Here is a 13826-nt window from a genome sequence, read left to right as displayed (position 1 = left end):
CCTTGGTACTCGGACGTTTTGACTCCCGAACGCCGCAAACCCGGAAGTGAGCGTTCCGATTTGCGGACGTTTTTTGGAACCCGAACGTCCATAGACGGGGCTTCATGCAGCCAATCAGAAGCTGCACTTTTGTTTCTGAACATTTTGAAAGTTGAACAGACTTCTGGACCGGATTCCGTTCGACTTCCAAGGTACGACTGTATTAAAAGACAAGCCAGCTCATGGCTGCCGGCTCACAGTCAAATAGGCACAGCAGAGAAGGAAAAAGGAATGGGGAGGGAAGAGGAAGGCAAGCATTGGAGCAGCTGTTCTTGCGCTGGCTGATGGATGGAGCCAGGACGCGGACTCCAGTGCTGTGATGGTTGTGTGTGTGTGTGCCGTGGCCCCTTGGCCTTCTGGGCAGTGGAAGAGACCACTTTAGCTGGTTCAGTTCTGAGGAGATGCAGTATGAAACACAGCAGGAGCAGATGGAGAGGAGACCATCCACATGGAGTAGATCAGCCTTCCCCAGCTTGGTTTTCTCTGCATGTTTTGGACCACACTTCCCATCAGACCCTGTTGGGTTTCCTGAAATCTGTTTGGGAGTTCATGCAAGAGGGACAGTGCTTCCTTCCCCCAAGTCCCCAGCATCTGCTGGGTACCAGTTTCCCAGAACTCTCTGCTGTGGCTCTTAGCTGTGTGCGTTGGCATAACTGCAGGAGGTCTAGACTTGGGAGACTTTGTATGAGCCAACATTTGTGTCTGATTAGTGTTATTTACTTTGGCTCAGGGAGGCTCTGAGCTGCTGCAAGCTTGAGATGTCCTCTGGCGATAGTCGCAGCACCCGTGTGCTCCCAGCATCAAGTGACTGGAATCGCAACTCGGGCTTCCTGCCCTGTGTATGCTAATTTAGCAGTGTGAGGTCACAGCTATATTTATCTCGGCTATATAAGTCTAACCAAATAACCTGAAGTGCCTGAAGAGTCACAAACCGAGCCCCGGGTATATACCGAGCAAAACCAAGCACGCTGCGACCTTTTGTGGCTTGTTGACTAAAATAATATTGTCATAGTTCTCTGTGTCTGGGTGACATCCAGGTTAGGGTACTGCATTATAGGCTGCTCTCTGAGCCTGCTTGGAAACTTGTAGCTTGTCCAGAATACGGCCCAGCAACTGTGATCCTATCACACCGGTTGAATTGGCACCCTGGCTTTATTCCAGAGTTGTTAACCATGGTTTCCTGGTTTGGATAAAGCAGGGAACCGTAGTTTATGCAAAACCCTTGCAAAATGTGCCTTTGTTTGTGCAGCCAAAAGGCTCGTCTGTATCTCTGCTGAGCCAAGAGATGATGATTGAAACTCGTCTGTTGTGTTGCATGTTACTGGCATAAACTGCTTGAAGATCACTGGTGTTTGGTGTGCTCACCAGTGCTAGGGAGGGCACTATTCTCACAAGGACTTGTGCCAGCGTAGGGCTGGTGGCAGGAACGATGGTCAGCCTGGATAGCTCACCTTGTGAGAGCCTGGTGCTGATAACGCCACGGTTGCAGGTTCGATCTCTGTACGGGACAGCTGCATATTCCTGCCTTGCAGGGGGTTGGACTAGGCGCAGCGGTTCTCAACCTGTGGGTCCCCAGGTGTTGTTGGCCTACAACTCCCATCATCCCTGAGCTCTGGCCTTGCTAGCTAGGGGTGATGGGAGTTGTAGTTCAACAACAACTGGGTTGCTGAAACAGGTTGAGAAAGGCTGGATTAGAGGATCCTCAGTGTCCCTCCCAACTTCAGTTCTATAATTCTAAGAATTGCCAACCTAGGGAGATGCCAAAGAGATCTCCTGGGTGCCCAGGAGCGAAACTCAAATGCAGTTGTTTCAAATATTTATCTGCTGCCTTTGGCAGTAAACCTTTTAAAGGAAGCTTACTATAGAACACAGAATGCAGTGAAAAATACCTGTACATTTAAAACAACAAGGAGGAGGCCAGCTACTAATAAAGCGAGCCGCTCACCCAAAATTACTGAAATATTATCAAAGCCGACCTCCAGAGCAGAATGCCAGGTGGGGAAAGCCTCCCAGGAGGTCTGCCTGCTTTGCCCTTTGTGAGCCAGTTTGGGTAGAAAGGTGGCGGCAGCAACAAGGTGTGTTTGGGGTGGGGATTGCCAGTGGCTAAGCAAAAGCCAACCATTATGGGATGGCAGTCGCTGCAGTCACCGCTTGCAAGGGCCCCCAACGAGATCAGCCCTAGGAACTCTTACTAGCTTGGTGAGATATTCCTTTTGTGTTAACTTACTTCAGCCTAACCCTGACCATGTCTGCTCAGAAGTTGAGTTCAGTGGGGTTTCCTGCCAGGTGAGTGGGATTAGGGTTGCAGTGCCCGTGGGGGCCTTGAGTTCTGGGACTGGATTATACCTGGTTTTCTTTCCCTGATATTTCTAGTACTCCCTTATCTGTTCAGCAGCGTGCCTTTTAAAGACAGATTTGCACAAGCAGCAGCACAGTCCCACCTCCATACTGAAATAAGTAGGTTCCATAGAGATTTCTTTCCATGTGCTTCGACTGCCTTCCCTTCTCAGGGTTTGTGACAGTGCCAGAAAGCCTTGCCTTATTCTTGTGCAAGGAGAGCAGAGACACAGGACTTGAAGCAACGCAAATCTTGCCAGCAGCTTCACTTTTCACAGAGCAAGGCTGACAGCCGCGTGTGATTCTGTCACTCTAGCATTGCTGTTCCTTTGCAGGGCAAATCCATACATACCTTGAGATCTCACTGTGTTTTAAGTGACTAGCTGGCCCAATAAAAGCTCTTGTCTCTCTTCCAAATGCTGTGAGATTTGCAATAATCTCCCAGTATCCTTGGCTTGCTCTGAGCTGCGTTTTTGCATAATCCCCGTGGATTACCAGGAGGTGGAAGCCAGGCCGCTTCCTGATTCCTATCAACCAGCCACAGTTTCCCAAAGCACTTAGCAGTGCTAAGGAGGCCTGGCTGCCATGTTCCTTGGCTCAGCAGCTGTTGACAGCAGGTCTCCTCCTCTTTAGAGTCTGAGCACCTTGATGGCTGTGGCAGGCTTGCTGCTCCTCCTGTGCTCTGGCAAAGGCCCTGGCGGGCGCTGCTTCCAACCACTAGGCGGCACTGTCTGCTGATGGATGAGCTCCCGCTTGGAACAGCTGCACTTTATTAAAAAGGAGGCGGCAGCTTTGCATTTTTGCAAGGAACTTTGAATGCAAATAGCTCCCCTCCGCCTTTAGAGAAAATTGGAAAATTAGGGAGAATGATGTGTGAGGGCTCCCTCTCCCTTCCTCTGACAGTGAGGGGATCAAAATGCATTTTTAAAGGAACGCTTAGCTGGCATTCTGCTTCTGCACTCTAGCTGTGGAAGCCATGTTAGATATCCAGCATGCCAGGAAGAAGTACCTTTAGGGGGATGGGATGGAAGCAAAGCGGGGGAATGAGAAGAAGAAGAAGATGTCTTGTGCTTCCTATAAAAATCTCAGAACAGAATCATGTTCAGTTTCATAAAAGTGCGCGCGCACACAGTCCATGAGGCTGATCCAATGTCTTTTGGGGTGCTTGCGGTGGAAAAATCCAAGTTATCCTCTTCCAGACACAGGTCAAACATGGGGTTCCCAAAGCAATTTCATGTGCCCTGCAACCCTCCCAAGTCCTTATCTGTGTGGGGTTGTTGTTGTTGTTGTTGTTGTTGTTGTTGTTGTTCTTCTTCTTCTTCTTCTTCTTCTTCTTCTTCTTCTTCTTCTTCTTCTTCTTCTTCTTCTTCTTCCTCCTCCTCCTCCTCCTCCTCCTCCTCCTCCTCCTCCAAAAATTGATGTTGGCTTCCTCATGAGGGAAAGCATGATGTTTTCAAAAGTTGCAAAAAAGTAGGGCATGCTGTGCTTGATGCCCTACAGCTGTTCCTATGCTTTGAAGCCCCTCACAGCTCAGTGGCGCTGACTGATAAAGAGTCCCCCACCTGGGGCTCATCAAATGTTTCATTGCTATCCTACTCTTTCCTGCAAAGAGCTCAGGGTTCTCCCCTCACAACAGCCCTTTGAAGGAAAGAACGACTAGCCCCGGCTTCATGGCTGAGTGGAGATTTGAACCCTGGCTGCTCAGGTCCTGGCCCAGCCCTCTAACCGCTGCACCACGCTGCCCCTTGCACTGCTTCTGTCCGTTTCTACAAGGTTTTGCGGGAGAGTTCTTCAGCACCACGCTGAGCTCAGCCTCCCCGGGCTCTGGGGCGTTCAGTCCTAGAGCAGCGAGTGCCAGTAGCCCCCGAGCCCCCGCAGCATGGCTCTCGCAGGGCCCTCCGTCACAAATCCCAAAACCGTCTGGCGGTGCTGAGTCCGGCCATTGTCTCTCTCCTGCAGCTGCCTGGGGAGGCCTGGTGGTTCAAGTTAGCGCGTTGGCTGGGAAACCAGCCTCTCGTTTCCATGTGGGTTTGCTCATTAAGGCTGCCTCCCCGCCTGCCCCCCCGCTCTGGAACAGCAAGCAGCCCTTTCCCATCGCCCACCAAACCGATGCAAACCTCTGGGTGGGCGGACTTGATTCTGCACGAGGAGCCCACAGGTGGCAAAGGAGGGGCCCGCTGGGCTGGCTGTGTGTGGCAGGACACCCCCCCCCCAATCCACAGACACACACCAGGGATGGGGGGAGGCTTTTTGGCCCAGCAGGCCAGATCTTTCTCTTCCCCCACCGACCTGCTGTGGGGGCAAGGCAGTCAGGGACTAAGCACCACCAGCTGCTGCTGTTGGGGAGCCCAGCCATGCTTTCTGCAGGGATCGGGTGTACGAGAAGCGGGGGCCTGGCTGTGGATTTGGGGAAACTGCCTAGTGGGCCAAATGGGGAGGCCTGGACGGCCAGATTCACCTTATTGGCTGGAGGTTCTCCATCCCTGCTGTACAGGCAAAACCTTTCGGGGTGTGTGTGTGGAGAAATACACGGGTGGAGCTTAAATGAAGATTGAGTGACTTCATGCTTTCTCTAATTGCGGCTGATGCCCAGCATATAAAAGGCTGCCCTGTGAACCGATTCTGTCTTCAGCTGTCCTTGCTGGTGCCCCTGCCTTTGGAGGGAAAGTGGGTCGTGACCAAGGATTGAGCCTTCTCAGTGGTGGCACCCTCTTTGTGCAGTTATCCCCCTAGAGAGGCCCCTATGGCATTGAGTCTGGTGTCACCCTAGTACCTGGGGAAGATAGGTGTGCTTATCAGTGTTTTCGATCGGTTTCATGCTGCCGGCCTCTTTACTCAGTGCCACTTCTTTTTTTCAAACGTTCTTTTTGTCTTTTGTATTTCTGTGTTGCCTGCAAAATGCCTTCAGCATTTGTCTGGTTGCCTTTTTAAAAAAATTGTCATTATCACTGGTGTCTTCCTGCTGCTTAATGTGGTGATCTCACTCTCCAGGAAACCTGCAGGAAATGCCAGGGCCTCTGGAAGGAGCATATGAACCTCACCTGTGAGCAGCTGGCTGAGAAGGATGACATAAAATACCGAACATCTATGTAAGTAACTTATTGAAGGGCGGGGGGGGGGGGGGGAGAGAGAACCAGGAAGCATCCAAGCTCTGCTTAAAAACCTCCCAGGAAGGAGAGTCCACAACTTCCTGAGGGAGACGATTCCACTGTGAAGCAGCTCTTACTGTCAAAATGTTCTTCGTGATATTGAGCTGAAATCTCCTCTCTTGTAACTTGAAGCCATGTGTTCGAGTCCTGCACTCCAGAGCAGGAGAAAACAAGCTTGCTCCATCTTCCATGTGACAGCCCTTGAGATATTTGAAGATGGCTATCCTTTCTCCTCTCAGCCTCCTCTTTTCCAGGCTAAACCTGCCCAACTCCCTCGAGGTATCTGCTTTTATTCGCTCTGAAAGAGCAAACCTCTGGGTGCAGGACAGCCAGGCGAGAGCAGCCTTGCATATATAGTTTTAATATAGTTTCTTATCCTTGAGCAGCTGAAATTCTACTCTTGTTGCAGACAATAAAACGTCCTGTTTGAGTCTTGGGAAGGGGAAGCGCAGCTGGAGTTCAGGCCCAGCTTCCTGCTCTGCTTGGCGCTTCCTGCTGGGAGGATGAGAGGGAGCAGCCCAGAAAACGGGGAGCAGAGTCTGCCCTAAGGGAAAGCACAGTTCCCAAAGAGGAATTTGAAATGGGGAAACTGGGAAATAAAAGAGGCGATGGAAATACAGTGTTACACCCTGCAGCATCTAGCACAGCGTATTACGGTTGCAACAAGAGGCAGGAAAATCATTAAGAGAGCTGCCAAGACCCTCTGTGATTTCCAAGTGGTCTGGGGATGTGGGAGTTTGGAGCCACCAAACTAAGACATGGGTGTGAGAGGCTCTTGGCAGAGATCTAGGAATAGCAGGATGGGCTTCAGCTCTTTCAGCCAAGGTCCAAAGGCACATGATGCAGACAGAGAATCATCTTCCTGAAGTGAAGGTCAGTCTGGTCAGTGCCTGGACAGGACTGCAAAGCCTCCCTGTGCTGTCTTGAGTCGTCGTCGTCTTCTTTGGCGATCCCTCGTAGCCGAGTAAGATTGTCTTCCCTAAACACGGTTTTAACAATGAGTCCGTAAGTGACTGTGGAAGCCAATTCTGGATCCACACGGCCTTCCACAGTGGGGACATTGGTTTCTAGGTGATAGTTGATCACAGTGTGTATTTGCCAGGCATGCCTTCCTCTTACCATGTTTCTCCCTTGCATTCTGAGTTTGAGTGTCTTCAAGGTCGATGACATCTTTGGGAAAGGCTGTTCTCCAATTGGAGCGCTTGCAGGCCAGCGTTTCCCAGTTGTTGGTGTTTATACTACATTTTTAAAGATTTGCCTTGAGAGAGTCTTTAAACCTCTTTTGTTGACCACCAGCACTACGCTTTCCATTTTTTAAGTTCGGAATAGAGCAGTTGCTGTCTTGAACACCATATTGAGAGAGGTGCAAGGTATAAAATCTAATATTTGTCCGGTGGGAGGGAAAAGTCTGCAGTTGAAACCGTGCGATATAAACTAAGGATCTTCAGAAAGCATCTTTGGATACTGGGCTGTGTTGTGGGAAGGAAAACAAAATGTAGGTGCTCTGTTATATAACTTGTAAACATCAGCAGAAGCACAGAGTGATCCAGTCGGGATTCAGGCCTCATCATGGGAATGAAACTGCCTTGGTCGCACTGGTTGATGATCTCCGGCGGGCTAGGGACAAAGGTGAGAGCTGTTTCCTAGTTCTGCTGGATCTCTCAGCGGCGTTTGATACCATCGACCATAACATCCTTCTGGACCGTCTTGAGGGGCTGGGAGCTGGGGGCACTGTTATACGGTGGTTCCGCTCCTTCCTCCTGGGCAGTGTTCAGAAAGTGGTGGTGGGGGATGAGTGTTCAGACCCCTGGGCTCTCACTTGTGGGGTGCCTCAGGTTGTGTCCTCTCCCCCATGCTTTTTAACATCTATATGCAGCCGCTGGGAGAGATCATCAGGAGGTTTGGACTGGGTGTCCATCAATATGCAGATGATACCCAGCTCTACCTCTCTTTCAAATCGGAACCAGTGAAGGCAGTGAAGGTCCTGTGTGAGTGTCTGGAGGCTGTTGGAGGATGGGTGGCGGCTAACAGATTGAGGTTGAATCCTGACAAGAGAGAAGTACTGTTTTTGGGGGACAGGAGGCGGGCAGGTGTGGAGGATTCCCTGGTCCTGAATGAGGTAACTGTGCCCCTGAAGGACCAGGTGCGCAGCCTGGGAGTCATTTTGGACTCACAGCTGTCCATGGAGGCACAGGTCAAATCTGTGTCCAGGGCAGCTGTTTACCAGCTCCATCTGGTACGTAGGCTGAGACCCTATCTGCCTGCGGACTGTCTCGCCAGAGTGGTGCATGCTCTGGTTATCTCCCACTTGGACTACTGCAATGCGCTCTACGTGGGGCTACCTTTGAAGGTGACCTGGAAACTACAACTAATCCAGAATGCGGCAGCTAGACTGGTGACTGGGGGTGGCCGCCGAGACCATATAACACCGGTCTTGAAAGACCTACATTGGCTCCCAGTACGTTTCCAAGCACAATTCAAAGTGTTGGTGCTGACCTTTAAAGCCCTAAACGGCCTCGGTCCAGTATACCTGAAGGAGCGTCTCCACCCCCATCGTTCTGCCTGGACGCTGAGGTCCAGTGCCGAGGGCCTTCTGGCGGTTCCCTCATTGTGAGAAGCAAATCTACAGGGAACCAGGCAGAGGGCCTTCTCGGTAGTGGCGCCTGCCCTGTGGAACGCCCTTCCAGCAGATGTCAAAGCGATAAACAACTACCTGACATTCAGAAGACATCTGTTCAGGGAAGTTTTTAATGTGTGATATTTTACTGTATTTTTGGTTTCTATGGAAGCTGCCCAGAGTGGCTGGGGAGGCCCAGCCAGATGGCCGGGGTATAAATAATAAATTATTATTATTATTATTATTAAAGTGCTGGTGCAATGCTTTAACTTGCGTGGGGAAAGCTTAAAACTATTGTCAGGCCCTAAACACCTCCTGTTTGCAGAACAGAATAGTTAGCAAACCTTTTGCAGCATCTCTGTAACCAAAGCAACAGGCTCTGATTTATCAAAGGCGTCAAGCAACAGTGCAGAGTTTGCATTTCCTGCTTCTTTCATTGCCTCAGCTATATATTTTCTGCTTGTCAGAGGTGAGGGTCTGTGTGTGCTTTGACTCCTGGGTTAAATTATTTCTGCATTAACGTTTAGCTCCCCCACCTCTTTGACGCTCTGGGAAACCAGATTTAAGCCTGCAGAATGCCAGCCTGCAATGAACCTCCTTTCACTTAATTTGTCTCCAACTCATCATAAGGTAATTCTAAATAGACAGCCACAAAGACCTCCTTGGAAACAGCATGGGAAGGGTGGGCTTCATACCCCCCCTTCCTGGGAAAGAGCCTGTTTGAGATTGCAGGGTTGCTATTGACATGGTTGCTAAAGAATTGGGGGGGGGTGGTGTTCATCTATGTGGAGACTCTGAAGGCAAGAGTGTGACACCCAGGCCCATAGATCTCTCATCAACCAAAGAACAAGAGCACTCACTAACACACATCTAAACAAATGTATGATTAATTATATTATTGTGATTTGTTATGTAATACTTTGAAGAAATGTTAGCTGATGAAGTCTGGATCAATGAACGTTGCAATTCTCTACATGCCTGCTCAGAATTCATTGGGATTTAGTTTGCATATGACCAAACATCATAGCTTTGAAGGGATGGACGTTTTCTTCTTAGAGGACTGTGTGTGTGTGTGTGTGTGTGTGTGTGTGTGTGTGTGTGTGTGTCTCAGCAGCCACCTGCATGATGGTGATGGGAAACACCTCATCTGAAATGACACCTGCCACCTTCTGTTTATAAGAAAATCCTTATTTAAAAATCGTGTGCAGTGGATGAAGTGTGCTCCAGCCCACCAAACACAAAAGCTGATGCCATTAAGGATATTGGCAGACTGGACGGTGTGCAGAGGAGGGCGACCAAGATGATCCAGGTCTGGAAAGTGAGCCTTATGAGGAACGGTTGAAGGAGCCTGGGAAAGAGGAGGCTGAGAGGGGATACGATAGCCATCTTCAAATATCTGAGGGGCTGCCACACTGTTTTCACCTGGTTTTTTTTATTTAACCCTTTCCCAATTGCCTCATTGCAGAGAAGAGAAGATGACGGCAGCCCGCATCAGAAAGTGCCACAAGTGCGCCACCGGCCTGATCAAATCCGAAGGCTGCAACCGCATGTCGTGCCGCTGTGGCGCCCAGATGTGCTACCTCTGCCGAGCCGCCATTAATGGGTACGACCACTTCTGCCAACACCCCCGATCCCCAGGGGCCCCTTGTCAAGACTGTGCCAAGTGTTCCCTCTGGACAGACCCCACGGTAAGTGACTCTAATAGACACTAGTGGCTCCGCTTCCCCCGACTGCTCTCCTGCGCAGATTCGAGAGCGGAGCATTCTGGGAGAAGCTTGCGATAAAATCACAAGTGACCGCTGGCCCTGTCCTTTGGATGTGCTGTGCCTTCGCCTCCAAGGTGGAGCTTCCTGTGGCAATATATGCATAAAAGTCAGAGTGGCGGCTTGATTTTATTATCCGGCCAGTGTGGTGTAGTGGTTAAGAACAGTGGACTCGTAATCTGGTGAACTGGGTTCGCTTCCCCGCTCCTCCACCTGCAGCTGCTGGGTGACCTTGGGCCAGTCACACTTCTCTGAAGTCTCTCAGCCCCAGTCACCTCACAGAGTGTTTGTTGTGGGGGAGGAAGGGAAAGGAGATTGTGAGCCGCTTTGAGGCTCCTTAAGGGGAGTGAAAGGCGGAATATCAAGTCCAAACTCCTCTTCTTCTTCTTCTTCTAGCTTAATAACCAGTGAACATTTAAATGCACCTGCATGCTGCCAGCTCTCAGTACTGGCGCCCTCTTTGAGATTGCGTTGCAAGCGTGAGAGAACTTACAATTTAATAAACGTATCATAGGATCATTGTTGGAAGGAGAGGCCATTTTAATACCTTCCTTTTCCTGCTGCAATGATGTGTTGGGACCAAAGTAGCCTCTGAGAACAAGCAGAGTCCACCTTCTGGCTCAGCATCCCCGCATATCGCCCATTCATTGACTAAGCTGGCGAGTTTTCTAACTCTTCATGGAGCTCTTTAGTTTTTCTGCAATAGAACCCCAATGGACGATTAAGATTCTGGAGAGAGTTTTCTGGGCCACACTCTGTTTGCAGAGAGTGCTCTCCCATGCCTGCTGGAACTCCCAGTCCTGAATCCAGAGTTATCCATCCGCCTGCCTGCTAAGGCAATCTCTTTCGCTCACAGAAGGGCTGTTTTGGACATGGCCAAAGACCAATGACCACAGCCAGCATGGCCAGGCACCTGCCAGGGACCCACCTCCCAGCAGGGGCTCACTGGAAGCATCCCTGTCCTCCCCCCCTCTGGACCTGCTGCAGTGAAAGTCCCTGAGTGAGAGAGATCCATGGTGGGTGTCCTACCCACGAACCCCCGCAGAGCCTAGGGGTAGCACTAGGAGGATCCTCCTCACATCTGGGAGAGGTCTGCTGTGTGCAAGCTCTTGACACCTTTTTGCGACCCACTAGAGTTTCTAGTGGGGACGCGGTTGGCGCTGTGGGTAAAAGCCTCAGGGCCTAGGACTTGCCGATCAAGAGGTCAGCGGTTCGAATCCCCGCGGCGGGGTGCGCTCCCGTTGTTCGGTCCCAGCGCCTGCCAACCTAGCAGTTCGAAAGCACCCCCGAGTGCAAGTAGATAAATAGGGACCGCTTACTAGCGGGAAGGTAAACGGCGTTCCGTGTGCTGCGCTGGCTCGCCAGAGCAGCGATGTCACGCTGGCCACGTGACCCGGAAGTGTCTTCGGACAGCGCTGGCCCTTGGCCTCTTTGAGTGAGATGGGCGCACAACCCTAGAGTCTGTCAAGACTGGCCCGTACAGGCAGGGGTACCTTTACCTTTACCTAGAGTTTCTGTGCTTCATTCATTCATTTATTGAATTTATATACCGCCCTATACTGAAGACTCCCACCTTCCCACTGCTCCCTGACTTCTCCCCCAGTAGCCTACGGCTCTGTCGTCTTGTCTCTCATTGCTTCTCCCTTTTCATACCTCTTCTGGTTCTGGGAGTGGGGGTGGAGGGAGCAGGTAGTAGCAGTAGGGAGATCTCCCTGGCTTCTCCAGCAACCTGTCTCATCTCTGCCTCAGCCCCTCTGCTTCTGTCTTTGATTCTAGACTTCTCTCTGCCCCAGCCTCTCCCAGCTCACCAAGCCCTGCGGCCTCTTCAGCTTCCGACACCTCCTTCTCCCAGTCTGCTCCCTCTGGCCATTCAACACCATCATTTCATTTTATTTCATTTCATATTGAATTTATATACCGCCCTATACCCAGAGGTCTCAGGGCGGTTCACAAAAAAGATAATAATATATAAAATAAAAATAAAAACAATAATAGTGCCCCCACAAAAAGAGCCACATTTTAAAAGGGCATAGGATGTAAATTGGATCAACCAAAGACCTGGTTAAAAAGGAACGTTTTTGCCTGGCACCTAAAGGTGTGTAATGAAGGCGCCAGGCAAACTTCCCTAGGGAGAGCATTCCACAGACGGGGAGCCACTGCAGAGAAGGCCCCGTTCTCGTGTTGCCACCCTCCGGACCTCTCTTCCACAAGCACCTTCCTTATTCTTTATTTCTCTCACTGTGGCACAATGTTCAAGGCACAGCAGTAAGGCTTCCGCTGCCCTGCACAAGAGTCCACAGAGCCACATACTAATGTGTTTCCACGCGCCACTTAAGCCAGCTCCTTCCCCAAAGAGGCTTGCCTTGCCTTCCATAGGTTGCAGTCCATCTCCCTGCTAGTTCTCAGCCATGAGCAAGCTGCCTGTTCCTCCGTGTAGGAGCTCTCCCTTCTACGGGGGGCTTCATCCCCCCCTTCCCCCCCCCCCCGCCCTGCTTGCTGACTCCATTCCAACCGTGTACTCTCTCCCTCCTCCCGCCTTGCCTCTTGTTACTCAAGCGCTCCCTGACTAAGCTGGGAATGATTTGAAAGGAGCTCTTCTCCCTCCCTCCCCCCTCCTGGAAGTGTCTGCCTCATGAAATCATTTCAGAGCTTATTGGGAGCGGCTGTGCCTGCACATGCATGAAAAAGGAAGCCCTTTTATTAATATTTCTTCAAAAATGGGGGGGGGGTGCATTGCAAATGGAGAAACCAGCTCCCAGTAACTCTTTTTAAAATGCCAAAAAAATATTTCTCCACCCTGAAATAATTAGCCAGTCTCTCCCTCCTCCCTCCCATCTTTTGGTGATGTTGCTGCACTGGACAAAAATCCCCTATAGAAATATTCTGTGATTGCATTTTTTATTTTATTTTTTGAACTCTGTGCTGGTTGATAATGTCTCCTTCCTGTCTGGCCCTTTTCCCCTTTCCCAACACTCCACGTTTTCTTTCGCTTAGCTGTGCTCTTGCTGTGTGTAGAGACGCCCGCCTGGAACTACTGAAGCAGGGAAACAAAAATAGATGCGTTTTGTTTCCCTTCCACTCCAGCGGAAAGGAGTGCAGTGATCCAGCAGCATGCACCCAATTTCCTGCAAGGGGGGGAGCACATCCCATGCCCCACCCTCTGGGGTGAGCTTTGCCGGGGGGGGGGGTGTAGCATCCCAGTTCCACATGCAGCTCCGAGAAGAGACCAGCCCTCCTGACACCACCAAGACACCAACCACATCCCTCACTCCAGTAGCTTCCGCTACCGAGTTGGTTAAAAGGGGATAATCAATAGAATGGTGGTAATGCATTTCGGTGAACAGATTATTTAACCGATTTAAAGGGATCTTTAAGTAGCATAAAGCCATTGAAGCGGCGGAGAAGGTAAAAGCAAAATAAAGCACAAGTTCTAAAACCAATAAAATGGTTCCCGTAAGCTCTAAAAACAATGCAACCATATTTACAAATTATAAAAATGATAAAACATTTCCATCAGCGGTGCAGTTGTTCCGTAAATGGAGGGAGGGGAGGCTGACTCGGCATTCAGGATTCCTTCCATTTTCATTGTGGGCAACACTTAATGACATCTCAGCAGACAGACAGTTGCTAAATGAAATTCCCGTTGCTTAGGAGCAGGGCCATTGTGCTCTGGGCACCAGCCTGCATTACCTATAGACTAAACTACGCAACGTTAGCACACACACGCAGATTTGCTTGGTTTGCGTGATTTATGCAAGGTGCAGAGTCCCTCCTTTTCTCTCCGCAAGGGCTGGGTTGGGTTTAACTCTGTGCAGAATGTTAATCGTTGGTGCAGCTTCTTTGCATGGTCCCCGTTGCTTTTGCAGTGCATAAAGAACAGGAAGACCCACAGAACAGAGAGAGGAAATGAAGATACTGTTA

At 50.4% G+C, this 13826-nt stretch overlaps 2 protein-coding genes and 1 long non-coding RNA gene across 3 annotated transcripts in view; 1 reads left to right on the top strand and 2 right to left on the bottom strand.

Moving 5' to 3' along the window:
• The window catches only part of LOC310664603, a 404468-nt gene that overhangs the window by 153713 nt on the left and 236929 nt on the right, over positions 1–13826 (bottom strand). The window lies entirely within an intron of this gene.
• The window catches only part of FSCN1 (fascin actin-bundling protein 1), a 333406-nt gene that overhangs the window by 260497 nt on the left and 59083 nt on the right, over positions 1–13826 (bottom strand). The window lies entirely within an intron of this gene.
• Positions 1–13826, top strand: part of RNF216 (ring finger protein 216) — an 81886-nt gene that overhangs the window by 56035 nt on the left and 12025 nt on the right. The window contains exons 14-15 of the mRNA XM_083413415.1: positions 5368–5465; positions 9608–9830. Coding sequence (XP_083269541.1) covers positions 5368–5465; positions 9608–9830 — 321 coding nt within the window. The remainder of the gene's footprint in view (positions 1–5367; positions 5466–9607; positions 9831–13826) is intronic.

The sequence above is a fragment of the Podarcis tiliguerta genome, assembly GCF_965153285.1.
Source record: "Podarcis tiliguerta genome assembly, chromosome: 14".
Lineage (NCBI taxonomy): Eukaryota > Metazoa > Chordata > Lepidosauria > Squamata > Lacertidae > Podarcis > Podarcis tiliguerta.
The sequence above is the reverse complement of the archived record's forward strand: the minus strand, read 5'-3'. Positions and strand labels throughout refer to the sequence as shown.